Raw genomic sequence first — 22500 nt, forward strand, 5'->3', positions numbered from 1 at the left:
AATGGACCTGTTCCATGGATTGTTTTTGTATGAGCGGAACACGTTCATGTTCTCGTGTTCTTAATAAGTGTTCTGATGACCTCTCTCTCTCTGTGAGGTAATAAGTGTTCTGATGACCTCTCTCTCTCTCTCTCTCTGTGAGGTAATAAGTGTTCTGATGACCTCTCTCTCTCTCTCTCTCTGTGAGGTAATAAGTGTTCTGATGACCTCTCTCTCTCTCTCTCTCTCTCTGTGAGGTAATAAGTGTTCTGATGACCTCTCTCTCTCTCTCTCTCTCTGTGAGGTAATAAGTGTTCTGATGACCTCTCTCTCTCTCTCTCTCTCTCTGTGAGGTAATTATTGACCCATAATGGGTTTCTGATTGGAGATTGTTTATGAGAAGCGTTCCTCCTGGACTGGGCCTCTATAGATAAAGACCTGTTCTGTTTTGACCACTGAACATCATCTGCTTCAGTCATGTGTTTTTATGTTATTCTTTTGATCAGGACGGTTTCTGATTGGGATTTTACTGTGTTGTTGTTGTTGTTGTTGTTGTCGTTGTTGTCTTTGTTGTTGTTGTCTTTGTCATTGTTGTTGTTGGATGTATTCTCCAGTATCTGGACTATAGAAAGACAGCAGTATCTCAAGGGATTTGAACGCTGAATATATTGCCTTTTGTCTCACCACAGTGGTTGCTATTCTCTGCTTTTTTAATAAAGCCTAATAATGCCTTATTCAGCCTTATAGTGCCTTATTCAGCCTTATAATGCCTTATTCAGCATATTAATGCCTTATTCAGCCTTATAATGCCTTATTCAGCATAATAATGCCTTATTCAGCCTTATAGCACCTTATTCAGCCTAATAATAAAAACAGATTCTCACACAGACCGAGACACAAACAGATTAATCTCTCCCCCCTCTCCCCTTCTCTCTCCCCCTCTCCATTAGTCCTCATCAGTAGGTCCCTCAGTAGAGACAGTCCTGTTATAGTGACTAAACCAGACAACTCCCCACACACAGTATTATCTGTGTAGTTAAATCAAGGCTACATTAAAACATGTATTAAAATCTGTGCAGACGCAGCAGAGATAAGAGTCTGACATCAGCAGGTGTGACATGGATCTCCTATCTCTCTCTGGCTCTGCTGCGGACTGGCTGTGTGTGTGTTGGGGTGTTGTCTAGGAATGTTTGACCCTTCACCTTTACCCTCTGAACCAGTTTATGAGTCAATGGCTACGCACCCAGATAACACATGTCTGATTCTCTTTCTGTGGCTCCCACCGACCCACCGACCCACCCCCCACCCACCCACCCACCGACCCACCCACCGACCACCGACCCACCGACCACCGACCCACCCACCGACCACCGACCCACCGACCACCCACCCACCGACCACCGACCCACCCACCGACCCACCCACCGACCACCGACCCACCGACCACCGACCACCCCCCCACCCACCACCGACCCACCCACCGACCACCGACCCACCGACCGACCCACCGCCCACCCACCGACCCACCGACCCATTTGCATACTGACTTCAGTAGGCAAATGCTCAACTTCGATGGCCACTGGCACGCTTCACGGATTCATCCCGGTTTTAATTGTACTGGGCAGATGGCAGACCACATGTATGGCATCGTGTGGGCAAGCAAATTGCTGATGTCAACGTTGTGAAGAGAGTGCCCCTATGGTGGCGGTGGGGTTATGGTATGGGCAGGCATAAGCTACAGACAACAAACATAATTGCATTTTATCAATGGCAACTTGAATGCACCGAGACATCGTGACGAGATCCTGAGCCTCATTGTCGTGCCATTCATCCGCCGCCATCACCTCATGTTTCAGCATAATAATGCAAGGCCCCATGTCGCAAGGATCTGTACAACAATTCCTGGAAACTGAAAATGTCCCAATTCGTCCATGGCCTGCATACTCACCAGACATGTCACCCGTTGAGCATGTTTGGGATGCTCTGGATCGACATATATACGACAGAGTGTTCCAGTTCCCGCCGATATCCAGCAACTTCGCACAGCCATTGAAGAGGAGTGGGACAACATTCTACAGGCCACCAATCAACAGCCTGATCCACTCTATGAGAAGGTGTGTCGTTCTGCATGAGGCAAATGGTGGTCAGACACCCCTACTTTAAAAAAAAAAGGTATCTGTGACCAACAGATGCATATCTGTATTCCCAGCCATGTGAAATCCATAGATTAGGTCCTAATGCATTTATTTCAATTGACTGATTTATTTTCATGAACTGTAAGTTGCGTGTTCCATTTTTATAATTTTGTTCCGTGTAATTTGAACAAATATCACTATGGTAACGAACGTATTTCAGTAAAACTGTAGTGACTTTCTCAAGAGAAGACAGGTGCAACGTTAATGTTTTTTAATCCAATTTACAACATTAATACCGATCATACAAACCCGAGCCTAGATATCCAAAACAACTAACTTATTGAATTTATACATTTTCAGGTAATTTTAATGAGAAAGTCATGTCTTTCAACTCAATACCACAGCTCATGTTACCAAGCTGGGAGGTAAAGTTATTAAAGTATTGAATGAGTATTGAGTATTGAGCTGGCTACTGTTTCCATTATTAGTATTGAGTATTGAGCTGGCTACTGTTTCCGTTATTAGTATTGAGTATTGAGTGTTGAGTATTGAGCTGGCTACTGTTTCCATTATTAGTATTGAGTATTGGGTGTTGAGTATTGAGCTGGCTACTGTTTCCATTATTAGTATTGAGTATTGGGTGTTGAGTATTGAGCTGGCTACTGTTTCCATTATTTGTATTGAGTATTGGGTGTTGAGTATTGAGCTGTGTATATGGGATGAAATCAAGGCATTAGAATGTACCAGAGCCCCCATCAGCCCAGAACTCCCTGGCTGGCTACTGTTTATATTAGGCTGGCTACTGTTTCTATTAGGCTGGCTACTGTTTATATTAGCCTGACTACTGTTTCTATTTGGCTGGCTACTGTTTCTGTTAGCCTGGCTACTGTTTCTATTAGGCTGGCTACTGTTTCTGTTAGCCTGGCTACTGTTTCTGTGTCTGTCTAGACTCAAGAGAAACACTCTTTAATCCGTGACCAACATACAGGAATATCGCCATCTACTGTCAGTGAATGTGTCATTACAGAGACAGGGGGGGAGTTAGCGAGAGAGAAAGGGAGAGAGGAGATGTGTCATTACAGAGACAGGGAGAGAGAGAGCGACAGAAAGGAGAGAGAAGATGTGTCAAATTCAATAACAGACTACACCAGTCGTTCTGAGTCAGTTAAAGTTGTTTTAATTCTGTTTTTAAAACATGGATTCCAGGCTCAATAATGTCACCACCACAGTTGAGAACAGACAGTATTATCATCTTAGTAAACCGTTGTTGTAGCCAGGTACATAAAAACAACCATCAAAAAAATGTAACAAGTCTACAGTACGGTTTTATAAAAAATAAAAATGCAATTCAAGACAGTCATTCAGCATTATTATAAAGAAAAACAGAAAACAAATGGTGCTCTTACCATAATAATAATAATTATTACCCTACAAAAAGAGCTAGCTATAGTTTGTTTTTTTATGATTCATTTTTTTTTTTAGAAGACAGACAAATTAAAACGTGTGATATGAAGAATTGTTAGATTGTTACAAGTTTAAGAAAAGGCCATTGGTATCTTTAGTTTCCAACAGTATATATATATATATATATATATATATTATTTTTTTCGGTCCTCTCCCGTCGTGCAAAACGCCGTAGTATAGGTAGCGTTGTCATGGTGACGTGATAAACAGAACATTAAGAACGAGTGGAATCACGCCAGTTACGATTGTCTCGCTGGTCTTTCATTCACAGTAAATTAAATACACACACACACACACACACTGAGCTTGTCAGGGTAGGATGAAGTTGCTTCCTAGACACTGATCTAAGAATTTTTGTTTGTGTGTGTTCCGCCTAATGGTTAAGATTAGGATAATGGGAGAGTAAATTGATCCTAGATCTGTGGTTAAAGGCAACTTCTACCCGGAGCGAGTTAATCAAGATCGTTTGAACGATCATTCCTAAGGACTCTTTCTCCCATTAACTGGAAATCCCTCTAGTTAATACACTGCATTTCCCATGATGCAAATGCTAACCAGTGTCAAATTTACAGGAGTGAGGGTGTTATGGGTACTGTAGTTCTATGGTGTGTGTGAGACAGTTCACAGGACTATGGCTAGATATAAAGAATACTGTCGGTGTCTGCGATGTGTGTCTGCAATGTGTGGGTCTGCAATGTGTGTGTCTGCGATGTGTGGGTCTGCAATGTGTGGGTCTGCAATGTGTGGGTCTGCAATGTGTGGGTCTGCAATGTGTGGGTCTGCAATGTGTGGGTCTGCAATGTGTGTGTCTGCAATGTGTGGGTCTGCGATGTGTGGGTCTGCAATGTGTGGGTCTGCAATGTGTGGGTCTGCAATGTGTGGGTCTGCAATGTGTGGGTCTGCAATGTGTGGGTCTGCAATGTGTGGGTCTGCAATGTGTGGGTCTGCAATGTGTGGGTCTGCAATGTGTGGGTCTGCAATGTGTGGGTCTGCAATGTGTGGGTCTGCAATGTGTGTGTCTGCAATGTGTGTGTCTGCAATGTGTGTGTCTGCAATGTGTGGGTCTGCAATGTGTGTGTCTGCAATGTGTGTGTCTGCAATGTGTGTGTCTGCAATGTGTGTGTCTGCGATGTGTGTGTCTGCAATGTGTGGGTCTGCAATGAACGTTAGTGTGTGTGTGTTTCGTAGATGAAGATTGGATAATAATAATGACCCTTAATTTGCTGTCAACACAGACCACTGTACTGTACTGTACAGACAGACAGCACACACAGACCACTGTACTGTACGTACAGACAGCACACACAGGAGAGAAGAGAGCAATACCAAGACTACACTGGACGAGCCATCACACACAAGAGTGATGAGAGAGATTACAGCTAGACTATTATCATCATACACTTCACGGCACATAGTAGCGAGAGAGAGAACGACTGGCAGACCCATAGAGTTAGATAGAGTACCTAGTAAAGTAAGAGTGAACTTTAGAGTCCTCTATCTTACTCTATGGTCGGCCCCTAGAGATAAACTACTGGCAGCCTCATAGAGCTAGATAGAGTACCTAGTAAAGTAAGAGTGAACTTTAGAGTCCTCTATTTTACTCTATGGTCGGCCCCTAGAGATAAACTACTGGCAGCCCCATAGAGTTAGATAGAGTACCTAGTAAGGTAAGAGGGTCTTTAGAGAGTCCTCTGTCTAACTATGGTTGGCCCCTAGAGATAAACTACTGGCAGCCCCATAGAGTTAGATAGAGTACCTAGTAAAGTATCTTACTCTATGGTTGGCCCCTAACCTAGGTTAAGGAGAGGTTTCCTTTCACTTCACCGTGAAACGGAACAAGTCGCGAGATCAGGCATATTCCACGAGGCTCTAAGCGTTCCCACAACGCACACACGTTACGTCAACGTGTGGGTGTTCTTCTTTTCCGTCTCCCATAGTTACCGCGAAGATCGTTTGTGCTTCTGAGAAGAAGAAGAAGAAGAAGAAAAAACGTCCTGTTTTGAGAAAGGTCGTGACCTCTAACCTCATCATGACCTTTAGTCAGGTCGTTAAAGAAGATCCCTGTTTGACGAAATAATAAAAAATGAAGTAAACGTTTATTTATGTAAAGAGAAAGTTGGTCACAGCACCCCAATTCTTCATTATCAAGTTACATTTTTTTAAACTAAATTAAAAACACATTTTGTTTTAAATATCTTTCTCTGTCTTTCACCGTATGATCCAACATTATCCAGGATTTATTTTCCCTTTCTGAGAATTAAGGAACTAAAAAAAGGGATGACAGGATAAAGAGAGTTCAGCATCCCTCATTATTCAGTTATTTTGGCACAGGTGAGCTCTCCGATGTCCTTCAGTTTAGGAGAGGTCACATCCCTCATTATACAGAGTTATGAGCCCACAGGAGAGCTCTCCCATGTCCTTCAGTTTAGGAGAGGTCACATCCCTCATTATACAGAGTTGTTAAACCACAGGTGAGCTCTTCCATGTCCTTCAGTTTAGGAGAGTTCACATCCCTCATTATACAGAGTTATGAGCCCACAGGTGAGCTCTCCCATATCCTTCAGTTTAGGAGAGTTCACATCCCTCATTATACAGAGTTATGAGCCCACAGGTGAGCTCTCCCATGTCCTTCAGTTTAGGAGAGGTCACATCCCTCATTATACAGAGTTATGAGCCCACAGGTGAGCTCTCCCATGTCCTTCAGTTTAGGAGAGGTCACATCCCTCATTATACAGAGTTGTTAACCCACAGGTGAGCTCTCCCATGTCCTTCAGTTTAGGAGAGTTCACATCCCTCATTATACAGAGTTATGAGCCCACAGGTGAGCTCTCCCATGTCCTTCAGTTTAGGAGAGTTCACATCCCTCATTATACAGAGTTGTTAACCCACAGGTGAGCTCTCCCATGTCCTTCAGTTTAGGAGAGTTCACATCCCTCATTATACAGAGTTATGAGCCCACAGGTGAGCTCTCCCATGTCCTTCAGTTTAGGAGAGCTACAGAGTTGTTAACCCACAGTTTAGGAGAGTTCACATCCCTCGTTATACAGAGTTGTTAACCCACAGGTGAGCTCTCCCATGTCCTTCAGTTTAGGAGAGTTCACATCCCTCATTATACAGAGTTGTTAACCCAGAGGTGAGCTCTCCCATGTCCTTCAGTTTAGGAGAGTTCACATCCCTCATTATACAGAGTTATGAGCCCACAGGTGAGCTCTCCCATATCCTTTCGTCTTTTCATTGAGTCCCAGAGTTAGTTTGGGAACGCAAACTCTTTCTCTGGGAATCTGGAATCGGAATCTGATTTCAGAATGTTTGGAATTCCACCATGTTCCGTTCGGTCCTTGACTCATATTTACATGCGCGTTAGACGCACGCAAACACACACAGAACACATGAACACACTCAAGAGAGAGCTCACGATTTCAAGTTGTAGTCATACATGTAGTTAGTTAACGTGGCTCTTAACACAGGCTAAATGCTAACACGTCACTGCTGTACAGTGGTGGCTAAATCTATCTACAGAGAGTGGTTACTCCACAACATGGCTTTCTGATTCAGCTTCAGGCCACATGGTCCGTCTGCACAACAGCCCTTTTGCAGTGAAGTTTAAAACTCCAGATGTTACAGGAATGTTGGAGTGTTTTGCAGAGTGCAAGGGGCCGTTTTGCAGTCAGATTCTGTGTCCTAGTGGCTTGGTAGATTAGATGGCAGGAGGGTTGTTTACAGAGGCAGGTAGAGTAGAGAGAGGTACACACACGTACAGGCCTCTGTGTGTGTGTGTGTGTGTGTGTGTGTGTGTGTGTGTGTGTGTGTGTGTGTGTGTGTGTGAGAGAGTGTGTGTGTGTGTGTGTGAGTGAGAGAGAGTGTGTGAGAGTGTGTGGCCTAGAATGAGATACAGCCTCAGTCCTTGGAAACACACACTCTAAATACCACCATGTTTCAGTTGAGTCTTCCTCCAGAATGTAACTCATACTATTTCACTATTTACAGTTCTATACAGGATGTTTGTGTGTGTGGCTCACACCTGCAGTGACCACCAGAGGGCAGTATACTTAATAAACAGGCTCATACCGGCAGTGACCACCAGAGGGCAGTATACTTAATAAACAGGCTCATACCGGCAGTCACCACCAGAGGGCAGTATACTTAATAAACAGGCTCATACCGGCAGTCACCACCAGAGGGCCGTTTACTTGGTAAAGAGGTGGAGGATCCAGCTTGAGATGGTGTAGAGCTGAGTGGGACTGTGGGACGGTTGTAGGGAAGATGGAGCTGAGGTGGTGGTGGGGGGAGATCTACAAGGTTCATGGTGATCTTCTGGAGTCTGTAGGTAGGTTGGTGTTGGTTGGCTGATTGGTTGAGGTTCTGTTCTGGTGAGCTGGGCTGGGCTGGGTGGTCCGTTGGTTGGCTCTGGTTTTCAACCCACTGTGGTCTGTTCAGGTGAATCTGAGAAGCATTATTTTAGTGGTTCCTATGGGCTGAGGAGGTGGTTGTGATTCTTAGTGGTTCTGGTTCTATACGTGGACTACTGTGTCAACAGGTTCTAAGGAGTTGGTGGTTCTACTGGGTTGTGGTTCTTTAGTGGAATGAAAAATTGGTCCTGGTTTGTTCCCGTTCTTTTGTGGTTGATGAGTTCTGTCTAGAAGATTCTGGTAGGTTATAATAGGTTCTAGTAGGTTTTGGTAGGGTCTGGGAGGTTCTAGTGGACAGATGACTGTGGTCTGGCGAGGGGATGTGGTCGGCTGGCTGGGTCCAACTGGTCATTGGGGACTGACCGTCGGTTCTGGTCCGGTCCACTGGTGGCCAGATACTTGGCCCTCATACTCGAGGTGTACTGGAGAGAAAGAGAGAGAGAGCGGTAGGGGAGAAAGACAGAGGGGGAAGAGAGAGAGGGAGGGAGGGGAAGAGAGAGAGGGAGGGAGGGGAAGAGAGAGAGGGAGGGAGGGGAAGAGAGAGAGAGAGAGGGAGGGGAAGAGAGAGAGAGAGAGGGAGGGGAAGAGAGAGCGAGAGAGGGAGGGGAAGAGACAGAGGGAGGGGAAGAGAGGGAGGGGGAGGGGGGAGAGAAACAGGGGAAGAGAGAGAGAGTGGTAGGGGGAGAGAGAGAGGAGGGAGGGGAAGAGAGAGAGGGAGGGGAAGAGAGAGAGAAACATAGGGGGAGGGGAAGAGAGAGAGAGTGGTAGGGGGAGAGAGAGAGGGAGGGAGGGGAAGAGAGAGAGGCAGGGGAAGAGAGAGAGAAACATAGGGGGAGGGGAAGAGAGAGAGAGTGGTAGGGGGAGAGAGAGAGAAACATAGGGGGAGGGGAAGAGAGAGAGAGTGGTAGGGGGAGAGAGAGAGAAACATAGGGGGAGGGGAAGAGAGAGAGAGTGGTAGGGGGAGAGAGAGAGAAACATAGGGGGAGGGGAAGAGAGAGAGAGTGGTAGGGGGATAGAGAGAGAAACATAGGGGGAGGGGAAGAGAGAGAGAGTGGTAGGGGGAGAGAGAGAGAAACATAGGGGGAGGGGAAGAGAGAGATAGTGGTAGGGGGAGAGAGAGAGAAACATAGGGGGAGGGGAAGAGAGAGAGTGGTAGGGGGAGAGAGAGAGAAACATAGGGGGAGGGGAAGAGAGAGAGAGTGGTAGGGGGAGAGAGAGATAAACATAGAGGGAAGAGAGAGAGAGGGAGAGAGAGAGAGAGAAACAGAGGGAAGAGAGAGGTAGGGAGAGAGAGAAAAACATAGGGGGAGGGGAAGAGAGAGAGAGTGGTAGGGGGAGAGAGAGAGAAACATAGGGGGAGGGGAAGAGAGAGAGAGTGGTAGGGGGAGAGAGAGAGAAACATAGGGGGAGGGGAAGAGAGAGAGAGTGGTAGGGGGAGAGAGAGAAACATAGGGGGAGGGGAAGAGAGAGAGAGTGGTAGGGGGAGAGAGAGAGAAACATAGGGGGAGGGGAAGAGAGAGAGAGTGGTAGGGGGAGAGAGAGAGAAACATAGGGGGAGGGGAAGAGAGAGAGAGTGGTAGGGGGAGAGAGAGAGAAACATAGGGGAAGAGAGAGATAGTGGTAGGGGGAGAGAGAGAGAAACATAGGGGGAGGGGAAGAGAGAGATAGTGGTAGGGGGAGAGAGAGAGAAACATAGGGGGAGGGGAAGAGAGAGAGAGTGGTAGGGGGAGAGAGAGAGAAACATAGAGGGAAGAGAGAGAGAGGGAGAGAGAGAGAGAAACAGAGGGAAGAGAGAGGTAGGGAGAGAGAGAAAAACATAGGGGGAGGGGAAGAGAGAGAGAGTGGTAGGGGGCGAGAGAGAGAAACATAGGGGGAGGGGAAGAGAGAGAGAGTGGTAGGGGGAGAGAGAGAGAAACATAGGGGGAGGGGAAGAGAGAGAGAGTGGTAGGGGGAGAGAGAGAAACATAGGGGGAGGGGAAGAGAGAGAGAGTGGTAGGGGGAGAGAGAGAGAAACATAGGGGGAGGGGAAGAGAGAGAGAGTGGTAGGGGGAGAGAGAGAGAAACATAGGGGGAGGGGAAGAGAGAGAGAGTGGTAGGGGGAGAGAGAGAGAAACATAGGGGGAGGGGAAGAGAGAGAGAGTGGTAGGGGGAGAGAGAGAGAAACATAGGGGGAGGGGAAGAGAGAGATAGTGGTAGGGGGAGAGAGAGAGAAACATAGGGGGAGGGGAAGAGAGAGAGAGAGAGTGGTAGGGGGAGAGAGAGAGAAACATAGGGGGGGGGGAAGAGAGAGAGAGTGGTAGGGGGAGAGAGAGAGAAACAGAGGGAAGAGAGAGAGAGGGAGAGAGAGAGAGAGAAACAGAGGGAAGAGAGAGGTAGGGAGAGAGAGAAAAACATAGGGGGAGGGGAAGAGAGAGAGAGTGGTAGGGGGAGAGAGAGAGAAACATAGGGGGAGGGGAAGAGAGAGAGAGTGGTAGGGGGAGAGAGAGAGAAACAGAGGGAAGAGAGAGAGAGAGAGAAACAGAGGGAAGAGAGAGGTAGGGAGAGAGAGAGAAACAGAGGTAGGGAGAGAGAGATAAACAGAGGGAAGAGAGAGAGAGGGAGGGAGAGAGAGAGAGAGAGAGAAACAGAGGGAAGAGAGAGGTAGGGAGTGAGAGAGAGAGAAACAGAGGGAAGAGAGAGGTAGGGAGAGAGAGAGGGAGGGGAAGAGAGAGAGGGAGGGGAGGAGAGAGAGAGAGGTAGGGAGAGAGAGAGAAACAGAGGGAAGAGAGAGAGAGGTAGGGAGAGAGAGAGAAACAGAGGGAAGAGAGAGAGAGGTAGGGAGAGAGAGAAAAAGAAAGAAAAGAAAATAACAAAAAAGAAATATTGTGTAGCCATCAACACTGCCCAAATCTGAAGGGTATGTATACTAGTGTCCTTCAAAAGGGGAAGTGAGTAGGGAAGGGTATGTATACTAGTGTCCTTCAAAAGGGGGAGGGAGTAGGGAAGGGTATGTATACTAGTGTCCTTCAAAAGGGGGAGGGAGTAGAGAAGGGTATGTATACTAGTGTCCTTCAAAAGGGGGAGGGAGTAGGGAAGGGTATGTATACTAGTGTCCTTCAAAAGGGGAAGTGAGTAGAGAAGGGTATGTATACTAGTGTCCTTCAAAAGGGGAAGTGAGTAGGGAAGGGTATGTATACTAGTGTCCTTCAAAAGGGGGAGGGAGTAGGGAAGGGTATGTATACTAGTGTCCTTCAAAAGGGGGAGGGAGTAGAGAAGGGTATGTATACTAGTGTCCTTCAAAAGGGGGAGGGAGTAGGGAAGGGTATGTATACTAGTGTCCTTCAAAAGGGGAAGTGAGTAGAGAAGGGTATGTATACTAGTGTCCTTCAAAAGGGGGAGGGAGTAGGGAAGGGTATGTATACTAGTGTACTTCAAAAGGGGAAGTGAGTAGGGAAGGGTATGTATACTAGTGTCCTTCAAAAGGGGAAGTGAGTAGGGAAGGGTATGTATACTAGTGTCCTTCAAAAGGGGAAGGGAGTAGGGAAGGGTATGTATACTAGTGTACTTCAAAAGGGGGAGGGAGTAGAGAAGGGTATGTATACTAGTGTCCTTCAAAAGGGGGAGGGAGTAGGGAAGGGTATGTATACTAGTGTCCTTCAAAAGGGGGAGGGAGTAGAGAAGGGTATGTATACTAGTGTACTTCAAAAGGGGGAGGGAGTAGGGAAGGGTATGTATACTAGTGTACTTCAAAAGGGGGAGGGAGTAGGGAAGGGTATGTATACTAGTGTACTTCAAAAGGGGGAGGGAGTAGGGAAGGGTATGTATACTAGTGTACTTCAAAAGGGGGAGGGAGTAGGGAAGGGTATGTATACTAGTGTCCTTCAAAAGGGGGAGGGAGTAGAGAAGGGTATGTATACTAGTGTACTCCAAAAGGGGGAGGGAGTAGGGAAGGGTATGTATACTAGTGTCCTTCAAAAGGGGGAGGGAGTAGGGAAGGGTATGTATACTAGTGTCCTTCAAAAGGGGGAGGGAGTAGAGAAGGGTATGTATACTAGTGTACTTCAAAAGGGGGAGGGAGTAGAGAAGGGTATGTATACTAGTGTCCTTCAAAAGGGGGAGGGAGTAGAGAAGGGTATGTATACTAGTGTCCTTCAAAAGGGGGAGGGAGTAGAGAAGGGTATGTATACTAGTGTACTTCAAAAGGGGAAGTGAGTAGGGAAGGGTATGTATACTAGTGTACTTCAAAAGGGGGAGGGAGTAGGGAAGGGTATGTATACTAGTGTACTTCAAAAGGGGGAGGGAGTAGAGAAGGGTATGTATACTAGTGTCCTTCAAAAAGGGGGAGGGAGTAGAGAAGGGTATGTATACTAGTGTCCTTCAAAAGGGGGAGGGAGTAGAGAAGGGTATGTATACTAGTGTACTTCAAAAGGGGGAGTGAGTAGGGAAGGGTATGTATACTAGTGTCCTTCAAAAGGGGGAGGGAGTAGAGAAGGGTATGTAGAGATATGCTGCTTACAAGTGTCCAGAGACAGAGAGAGACAGAGAGTAGAGGACAGGGTGAGGCGGTTGGTAGAGGGAAACACTATGGGAAACAAGCAACACACACACTTCACTAGTCATTTGGACAGCCTGAGGTAGTGGATTAAAAACAACAATTATCACTACAGAGATGGATTAGGATTAGGATTATAGTCCTGCAGGGTTTTTGACAGGCGTTAGCACTCAACTCTAGATGATTATTATTAGACAGGAAATAGTATCAAATATTGAATTGATCAATTGTATTAGTGCTCTAATTCTGATGTAGAAAGTTAGGTTAGCCTGATATTAGTCAGTGGTCTTAGTGAGGGAGTACTGTAGCGCTGGGTTTCCCAGTTTCCCCATCTCTAATGTGGAAACTAGTGCTTGGTGAGCCATGAGGCACAAAATGGCCGCCGTGCATCACCAAACCGAGGCGGTGTCTACTGCTAGACGGTGGTGGTGGATGACATGACGTCATAGAGTTGGATAGAGGGCACATATTTGCTTCTAAACCAGCCTTTGTGTGACCTCTATCCACCTCTATGGGTGGTTTTCAGCAGTTGGCCCTGTGAATCAGGAATGTAATTCATTCCTCTGATTCTGTTTGTCGAAATGCTTCTGAAACGGAAGCAAACGGAACGAAACTGGGAGGGGACCTACCTGAATTTGTCCCGATAGAAACTCACATTTTTTTTGCTGCTTTGCTTCCGTTCGGTTCATAAAATGGTAAACGTTTTTCCATAATGAACACACCCCAGCTGAAGAACTAGTAGTGATGTTTAGTGATGACAGGGGAACAGATACATAGGTAACATGCATCTAGAGGACGTGTACACACAGACACACTATGGGGACAGGACTAAAGGAGCGTTGGCTGTGGTTTACTAGGGGGGGGGGGACACGAATTAAGGACGGACATGGACAGGAAGTCACTCCGGGTGACTTCAAGGTAAAACGCCTTCGGAAACAACCAGCTTTAACCAATGGCTGTACTGGAAAGACTGTATCGCCCGTCCACAGACTCAAGAGATACAACGTTAAAAAGAAGAAGAAGGGAAAACCCAGCGTCAGACACCAAGAGTCTCAAAAGAAAGAGCACATGGCAACACCCATTTGTTTTCCTATAAAGAGGTATGAAGACATAAGAGAGAGCTCTTCAAGGGTTAACTGGGCCAAACCCAGCCTCTATACTTCCTTATTGAGACCTGAGGATGCAGCGATGAAGTCTGGTTCAAGGAGAGGTACAAGAGGTCAAGTCTCGTACCACCAAATGGTTAGCACCACTGGCCCAGTCTTCTACCACCAAATGGTTAGCACCACTGGCCCAGTCTTGTACCACCAAATGGTTAGCACCACTGGCCCAGTCTTGTACTACCAAATGGTTAGCACCACTGGCCCAGTCTTGTACCACCAAATGGTTAGCACCACTGGCCCAGTCTTGTACTACCAAATGGTTAGCACCACTGGCCCAGTCTTGTACCACCAAATGGTTAGCACCACTGGCCCAGTCTTGTACCACCAAATGGTTAGCACCACTGGCCCAGTCTTGTACCACCAAATGGTTGGCACCACTGGCCCAGTCTTCTACTACCAAATGGTTAGCACCACTGGCCCAGTCTTCTACCACCAAATGGTTAGCACCACTGGCCCAGTCTTGTACCACCAAATGGTTAGCACCACTGGCCCAGTCTTCTACTACCAAATGGTTAGCACCACTGGCCCAGTCTTCTACTACCAAATGGTTAGCACCACTGGCCCAGTCTCGTACCACCAAATGGTTAGCATCACTGGCCCAGTCTTGTACTACCAAATGGTTAGCACCACTGGCCCAGTCTCGTACCACCAAATGGTTAGCACCACTGGCCCAGTCTTCTACTACCAAATGGCACCCTATTCCCTATATAGTGCACTACTTTAGACTAGAGCCCTATGGCACCCTATTCCCTATATAGTGCACTGCTTTTGACTAGGGCCCATAGGGAATAGGGTTCCATTTGACATGCAAAATAGACTAACCAGAGTTTACATCAGAATTAGAGACTGACAAAATGTCTTTTTTTTCCCATCTGTGATCTGTCAGACTAAACACCTGTTTTGAATACAATCTATTCCATTTAAAAAGCCAGGCTGCCAAAATGACCTTTGCGATGGTATTTCCACACTCGAAAGTAAAACACCTTCAGGGTTCGGAGGGGGCATAACTGTAGTAGAGTGTGTACTAGAAAGTGTGCACTTACAAAAGGGTGGAGGGGATAGTGTGTACTAGAAAGTGTGCACTTACAGAGGGTGGAGGGGATTCCCTGCCAATCAGAGGCGTGTTCTCACACCTGGGGGTCTGAAAGTTTGCGTTCTGGGTCCTGCGTCACAAACGAGAGGTTACTGAGGTCACGTCCTGGTTACTGAGGTCACTTCCTGGTTATTGTTGTCACTTCCTGGTTACTGAGGTCACTTCCTGGTTATTGTTGTCACTTCCTGGTTACTGTTGTCACTTCCTGCACTTACAGTCCTCCCTACAACAACTAGATTGCGTCCCAATGACGTCCCAATGATCCCAATGAAGCAATTTAATGTTTTTTTGTAATATTAATTTTATAACATTTAAGGTTAAAATGTAATATTCAGTATATATTTTGAGATCTGGCCAGGTGTCCACGTACCCCACTTTGAGAAGTGTGCACCTCCAAGTGTGCACTTGTTCACTTCCCTTCATGTATATGACTGGAATACGGAAACTCCATCTAGTATTCTAGTATCCATGCCAACATCAATCAAATGCTTTTTACAATGGTGGGGAGTGGTGAATGAGTGCGCACTTCAAGAGGAAGGAGAGATCATTGGGACTTAGCCTCAGACCCTCAGTATGTGGTCGGCGTCCACAACAACAGCGCCTTGTCTGCTATATTATTGTCCTAGCGCTAGATGCTTAAAGGGTTGGGCCGGTAACCAAAAGGTTGATGTGCCCTTGAGCAAAGCACTTAACCCTAATTTGCTCCTGGGGTGCCGTACTACCATGGCCGACCGTGTAAAACAACACATTTCCCTGCACCTATCCGGTGAACGTGATAATCTTTTAAAAAATTGTATACATAATGTATTGTTTTGTATGTAGTTGTATCAGTGGTATACTTAATGGAATACATTAATGCATAACTTCAACTTACGTTGACTAGCTGAAAGGTATGCAGGCCTGTTACTTGACTAGTTGAAAGGTATGCAGGCCTATTACGGTGACTAGTTGAAAAGGTATGCAGGCCTATTACTTGACTAGTTGAAAGGTATGCAGGCCTATTACGGTGACTAGTTGAAAAGGTATGCAGGCCTATTACTTGACTAGTTGAAAAGGTATGCAGGCCTATTACGTTGACTAGTTGAAAAGGTATGCAGGCCTATTACGTTGACTAGTTGAAAGGTATGCTGGCCTATTACTTGACTAGTTGAAAAGGTATGCAGGCCTATTACTTGACTAGTTGAAAGGTATGCAGGCCTGTTACTTGACTAGTTGAAAAGGTATGCAGGCCTATTACTTGACTAGTTAAAAGGTATGTAGGCCTGTTACTTGACTAGTTAAAAGGTATGTAGGCCTATTACTTGACTAGTTGAAAGATATGCAGGCCTATTACGGTGACTAGTTGAAAGGTATGCAGGCCTATTACGTTGACTAGTTGAAAGATATGCAGGCCTATTACGTTGACTAGTTGAAAAGGTATGCAGGCCTATTACGTTGACTAGTTGAAAAGGTATGCAGGCCTATTACGTTGACTAGTTGAAAGATATGCAGGCCTATTACGTTGACTAGTTGAAAGATATGCAGGCCTATTACGTTGACTAGTTGAAAAGGTATGCAGGCCTATTACGTTGACTAGTTGAAAGATATGCAGGCCTATTACGTTGACTAGTTGAAAAGGTATGCAGGCCTATTACGTTGACTAGTTGAAAGGTATGCAGGCCTATTACGTTGACTAGTTGAAAGATATGCAGGCCTATTACGTTGACTAGTTGAAAAGGTATGCAGGCCTATTACGTTGACTAGTTGAAAAGGTATGCAGGCCTATTACGTTGACTAGTTGAAAGGTATGCAGGCCTATTACGTTGACTAGTTGAAAGATATGCAGGCCTATTACGTTGACTAGTTGAAAAGGTATGCAGGCCTATTACGTTGACTAGTTGAAAGATATGCAGGCCTATTACGTTGACTAGTTGAAAGATATGTAGGCCTATTACGTTGACTAGTTGAAAAGGTATGCAGGCCTATTACGTTGACTAGTTGAAAGATATGTAGGCCTATTACGTTGACTAGTTGAAAGGTATGCAGGCCTATTACGTTGACTAGTTGAAAGATATGCAGGCCTATTACGTTGACTAGTTGAAAGGTATGCAGGCCTATTACGTTGACTAGTTGAAAGGTATGCAGGCCTATTACTTGACTAGTTGAAAGGTATGCAGGCCTATTACGTTGACTGAAGTGGACGAGGAGGAGAAACATGTACTGCAGTCATCATGTGTGTAGATGAAGGGTGTAAAACCTTGTAAGGCCACAGCGTTCAACCATGCAGATTGATATGTGTTTCACCTTATGGAAACACCACTGGGTATCATCATGCTGACCATGATCTGTAACATGGTCCTTATCAGTGACACGAAGACATAGGGACTCTTTACTGAATAAAACAAACTTAGGCTACTTTATATACGTTTGTGAGTGTATCTGTCTTCAATGTGGCAGCCTGGTGGTTAAATATTACAATAGTATCAACGTTTGTCTGAGTCCATGCAGGCTCAAATGATCAGTGACTGGCAGGCAATGGGTTCCCGCTAGCGGCTAGCAGGCTAACTCACACCCTTTAGCTGTAGCTTTATGGTAGGCCGATACCAGTCAATGGCAATTGCGTGGCTAATTGGTAGCAGGCGATGGCTAACTTGTATGGCAGGCAGGCAATGTGTAAAAGCTAACTCCGATATGGCTAGCAGGCTTACTCACATGTAGCCTAATGTATATCACTGAGCAGGCAGTGTAGCTTCATTTGGGTAACTGATAGCTAACTAATAGCAGGCAGTGTTTTGTTTATGCTAGCAGGCTAACTCACTCACTAGCTAGCGATAATGTATGGCAGGCAATGGCGATCGCGTGGCTAACTTGAGCTTGTACAGCAGGCAGTGTGTCGATTCTGCTAGCGGTGCTAACTGACATGTGGCTAGCAGGCTAACTCACTCGCTAGCTACAATAATGTATGGCAGGCAATGGAGATCGCGTGGCTAGCTTGTGTAGCAGGCAGTGTGTTGTTTCAGCTAGCGGCTACCGGTGGGGTGCTAACTCACATGTACTCAGTGACAGGGGCATTGCTGACAGTGTGGGCCGTAGCAGGGATGCTAGCTTCGCTGCCGTAGCTGCTACCACAGCTGTAGAGGCTGGGCATGTGCACGCGGTACAGGTTATCATGAGGACCCGCCCCCCGATTGCCTTGGGCAGCAGACTCGTCTTCTCCATCCTCATCATCCGTCCTTCATTGGCCAGGGCCAAGGGGAGGGGCCAGGGCCAAGGGGAGGGGCCGGGGGAGGGGAGGGGAGGGGCCGGGCGAGGGGAAGGAGGGGTGAGGGGAGACAGACAGTGAGAGTGAGAACAGAGGAGAGAGGAGCTGACAGAGGGTCAACTCAGACTCCTAGGACCCTTGAAGGAGGATAATACACCCCTCAACCCACAGATCTAGGATCAGCTTCCCCTCCCACAAACCTGACCTTTTACCATTAAATGAGGAAAATTAAAAACTGACCCAAGATCAGGGACTAGGGGCCAAGTCCACACTAAACCACCTAATTCCCTTGTACTGGTATTGGTGCAACGGAGAGATGCCAGGCAAGAATAACCCCAAAACACCCCCACCACCATCAACCCCCAGGCACCACCCCACCACAAAGCACAGGTGCACACGAGGTTCACAGAACACTGTCTAGGGGTCAAAGATCAGAAGTCAGAAGTCAGGAGTCAAGACTTGTTCCATTTCAGCCAATTGTAGAAGGAACCAGAGATATCGTGCAGTTTTCAGCATCCTCCTCACCGTCATCAGTAGCAGCTCTGTCTCAGCAGCAGAGGGATACAGCAAGAGGACAGGAGAGAAGCGTAGAGCTTATTTACAAAGGAATCATCGGAATCGATTCCCCTGAACGGCAGGCAATGACTGACTCCCCATAATGAGCATTCATTTCAAACCATTTGATTAATTCATTTCAAGCCATTTGATTCATTCCTTTTCAAGCCATTTGATTCATTCCTTTTCAAGCCATTTGATTCATTCCTTTTCAAGCCATTTGATTCATTAATTTCAAGCACACTTCAGGAGGAAGTGGGGAGGCAGGTAGCCTAGTGGTTAGAGCGTTGGGCCAGTAAAGCGAAAGGTTGCTGGATCGAATCCCCGAGCTGACAAGGTCTGTTGTTCTGCCCCTGAACAAGGCAGTGTTCCTAGACCATCGTTGTAAATAAGAATTTGTTCTTAACTGACTTGCCTAGTTAAATAAAGGTTAAATTAAAAAAAGCAATTTGATTAATTTATTTCAAGCCATTTGATTCATTCATTTCAGGTTACTTGATTCATGCATCTGAAATCTTGAGTGCACCATAAAATTTTTAAGTCATACAAAATGTCACAAAGAAAACTAAAATTAGGTCAAAATGGCCGCTGCTGGTGAACCATTTTCTGCTGTGACATACAATGATAAACTAAAAATTAAAAAACAATCGTCAGCGAAAAATAATGAAATAATCAGATAGGACGTGTGCTTATTGGGAAGGTAGCGGAGTGCAGGTCAACTACACAGGGTATAAAACATGTTTGTAGAACTTTAGATCGGTCCGTAGATTGCACGGGCAGTGAAGAGACAAGCACTGGTTCGCCTGAGAGGCTTCAACTGTTATCTCTTCACACCACCAGGGGGCAGCAGTGCTATTTCAGAATAGGTTCTAATGCTGCCACACTCGCATATAAAGCTGCCCAAAACTCATCCACACACACAGAGCACAAAAGCAGGACTGTCCTTACACGAAGCACTCTGCCAAGGCCTCTCTTCTCGATGATAGAAACACAGGAGGAAGTCGACGAGGGACACACAGAATCTCTGTCGCTACAGAGATGTCAATTGAGAAGTCCAATGTATTTAGTACAAAATATATTACGCCATGGGCCAAAACCGTCAATGACCCTTATTAATCTATATATGATACGATCCGTGTTCCCATCAACTGTTACTGAGGATTCCATCGTCCCATTCCGAGTCACAGGTTTGTACAAATCAGAACATTGGTAGGAGAAAGGAGGACGAGGAAGAGGAGAAGAAACAGAAGGAGGGATGAGGGGGGACAGAAAATAATGGTGTTGACCCAATTAGAAGATGTGAAATCAAACTGAGAGACGGGCGCATTCAGACAGACAGACAGACGAGAGAGTCTGATAGACAGACAGATGCACTATACTAAACATGAAGGCTGTGTACAGTAGTAGTAGTAGTAGTAGTAGTAGTAGCAGCAGTAGTATTAGGAGTAGTAGTAGTAGCAGCAGTAGTATTAGTAGTAGTAGTATTAGTAGCAGTAGCAGTAGTAGTAAGATCTGATCAATGTCTTAGCAGGGAATAGGCCAGATGTGTGTGTTAAGGTGTTGTATGTGTTCAGGTGTGTGTTAAGGTGTTGTATGTGTTCAGGTGTGTGTTAAGGTGCTGTATGTGTTCAGGTGTGTGTTAAGGTGCTGTATGTGTTCAGGTGTGTGTTAAGGTGTTGTATGTGTTCAGGTGTGTGTTAAGGTGCTGTATGTGTTCAGGTGTGTGTTAAGGTGTTGTATGTGTGCAGGTGTGTGTTAAGGTGTTGTATGTGTTCAGGTGTGTGTTAAGGTGTTGTATGTGTTCAGGTGTGTGTTAAGGTGTTGTATGTGTTCAGGTGTGTGTTAAGGTGCTGTATGTGTTCAGGTGTGTGTTAAGGTGCTGTATGTGTTCAGGTGTGTGTTCCGGTGTGCTAACTCTTGCTCTGCCAGGTGTGTGTTCAGGTGTTTGTGTTGTGGGTGTTCAGGTGTGTGTTCCGGTGTGTTACCTCTTGCTCTGCCAGGTGTGTGGCACACTGCAGACGATGGAGGAGAACATGAGAGCTGTGACGAAGGAGAACAGCACCAGGTAGATCAGCCCCTCCACTCCATCATAACACAACCCTGTTAGAGCCTGGACATAGTCCTGGAACACAGTATAACACCACCCTGTTAGAGCCTGGACATAGTCCTGGAACACTACAATATAACACCAACCTGTTAGAGCCTGGACATAGTCCTGGAACACAGTATAACACCACCCTGTTAGAGCCTGGACATAGTCCTGGAACACTACAATATAACACCACCCTGTTAGAGCCTGGACATAGTCCTGGAACACAGTATAACACCACCCTGTTAGAGCCTGGACATAGTCCTGGAACACTACAATATAACACCACCCTGTTAGAGCCTGGACATAGTCCTGGAACACAATATAACACCACCCTGTTAGAGCCTGGACATAGTCCTGGAACACTACAATATAACACCACCCTGTTAGAGCCTGGACATAGTCCTGGAACACAGTATAACACCACCCTGTTAGAGCCTGGACATAGTCCTGGAACACTACAATATAACACCACCCTGTTAGAGCCTGGACATAGTCCTGGAACACAGTATAACACCACCCTGTTAGAGCCTGGACATAGTCCTGGAACACTACAATATAACACCACCCTGTTAGAGCCTGGACATAGTCCTGGAACACTACAATATAACACCACCCTGTTAGAGCCTGGACATAGTCCTGGAACACTACAATATAACACCACCCTGTTAGAGCCTGGACATAGTCCTGGAACACAGTATAACACCACCCTGTTAGAGCCTGGACATAGTCCTGGAACACTACAATATAACACCACCCTGTTAGAGCCTGGACATAGTCCTGTAACACAGTATAACACCACCCTGTTAGAGCCTGGACATAGTCCTGTAACACAGTATAACACCACCCTGTTAGAGCCTGGACATAGTCCTGTAACACAGTATAACACCACCCTGTTAGAGCCTGGACATAGTCCTGGAACACTACAATATAACACCACCCTGTTAGAGCCTGGACATAGTCCTGGAACACTACAATATAACACCACCCTGTTAGAACCTGGACATAGTCCTGGAACAGAACAATATAACACCACCCTGTTAGAGCCTGGACATAGTCCTGGAACACTACAAAATAACACCACCCTGTTAGAGCCTGGACATAGTCCTGGAACACAGTATAACACCACCCTGTTAGAGCCTGGACATAGTCCTGGAACATTACAATATAACACCACCCTGTTAGAGCCTGGACATAGTCCTGGAACACAATATAACACCACCCTGTTAGAGCCTGGACATAGTCCTGGAACACTACAATATAACACCACCCTGTTAGAGCCTGGACATAGTCCTGGAACACAGTATAACACCACCCTGTTAGAGCCTGGACATAGTCCTGGAACACTACAATATAACACCACCCTGTTAGAGCCTGGACATAGTCCTGGAACACAGTATAACACCACCCTGTTAGAGCCTGGACATAGTCCTGGAACACTACAATATAACACCACCCTGTTAGAGCCTGGACATAGTCCTGGAACACAACAATATAACACCACCCTGTTAGAGCCTGGACATAGTCCTGGAACACTACAATATAACACCACCCTGTTAGAGCCTGGACATAGTCCTGGAACACAGTATAACACCACCCTGTTAGAGCCTGGACATAGTCCTGGAACACTACAATATAACACCACCCTGTTAGAGCCTGGACATAGTCCTGGAACACTACAATATAACACCACCCTGTTAGAGCCTGGACATAGTCCTGGAACACAACAATATAACACCACCCTGTTAGAGCCTGGACATAGTCCTGGAACACAGTATAACACCACCCTGTTAGAGCCTGGACATAGTCCTGGAACACTACAATATAACACCACCCTGTTA

At 46.1% G+C, this 22500-nt stretch overlaps 1 protein-coding gene and 1 long non-coding RNA gene across 3 annotated transcripts in view; both read right to left on the minus strand.

Annotated features, from left to right (window-relative positions):
• Positions 1-3268: 3268 nt before the first annotated feature.
• LOC139394176 (uncharacterized) lies at positions 3269-5556 on the minus strand. Its single transcript, XR_011629805.1, has 2 exons — positions 5335-5556; positions 3269-5237 (listed from the first exon to the last, which is right to left on the minus strand). It is a non-coding gene; the product is annotated as an uncharacterized lncRNA (long non-coding RNA).
• Positions 5557-7835: 2279 nt separating this feature from the next.
• The window catches only part of LOC139394172 (protein tweety homolog 3-like), a 72357-nt gene continuing 57692 nt past the window's right edge, over positions 7836-22500 (minus strand). Inside the window, exons 11-14 of one of the 2 annotated variants that reach the window (XM_071142212.1) lie at positions 20556-20692; positions 17804-17986; positions 14769-14844; positions 7836-8409 (exon numbers count right to left, since the gene is read on the minus strand). In XM_071142212.1, the coding sequence (XP_070998313.1) occupies positions 8275-8409; positions 14769-14844; positions 17804-17986; positions 20556-20692 (531 nt within the window). In that variant the 3' untranslated portion in view covers positions 7836-8274. The remainder of the gene's footprint in view (positions 8410-14768; positions 14845-17803; positions 17987-20555; positions 20693-22500) is intronic. The other variant, XM_071142213.1, reaches the window with a different exon arrangement.

Source organism: Oncorhynchus clarkii, unplaced genomic scaffold (genome assembly GCF_045791955.1).
Source record: "Oncorhynchus clarkii lewisi isolate Uvic-CL-2024 unplaced genomic scaffold, UVic_Ocla_1.0 unplaced_contig_9327_pilon_pilon, whole genome shotgun sequence".
Classification (NCBI taxonomy): domain Eukaryota; kingdom Metazoa; phylum Chordata; class Actinopteri; order Salmoniformes; family Salmonidae; genus Oncorhynchus; species Oncorhynchus clarkii.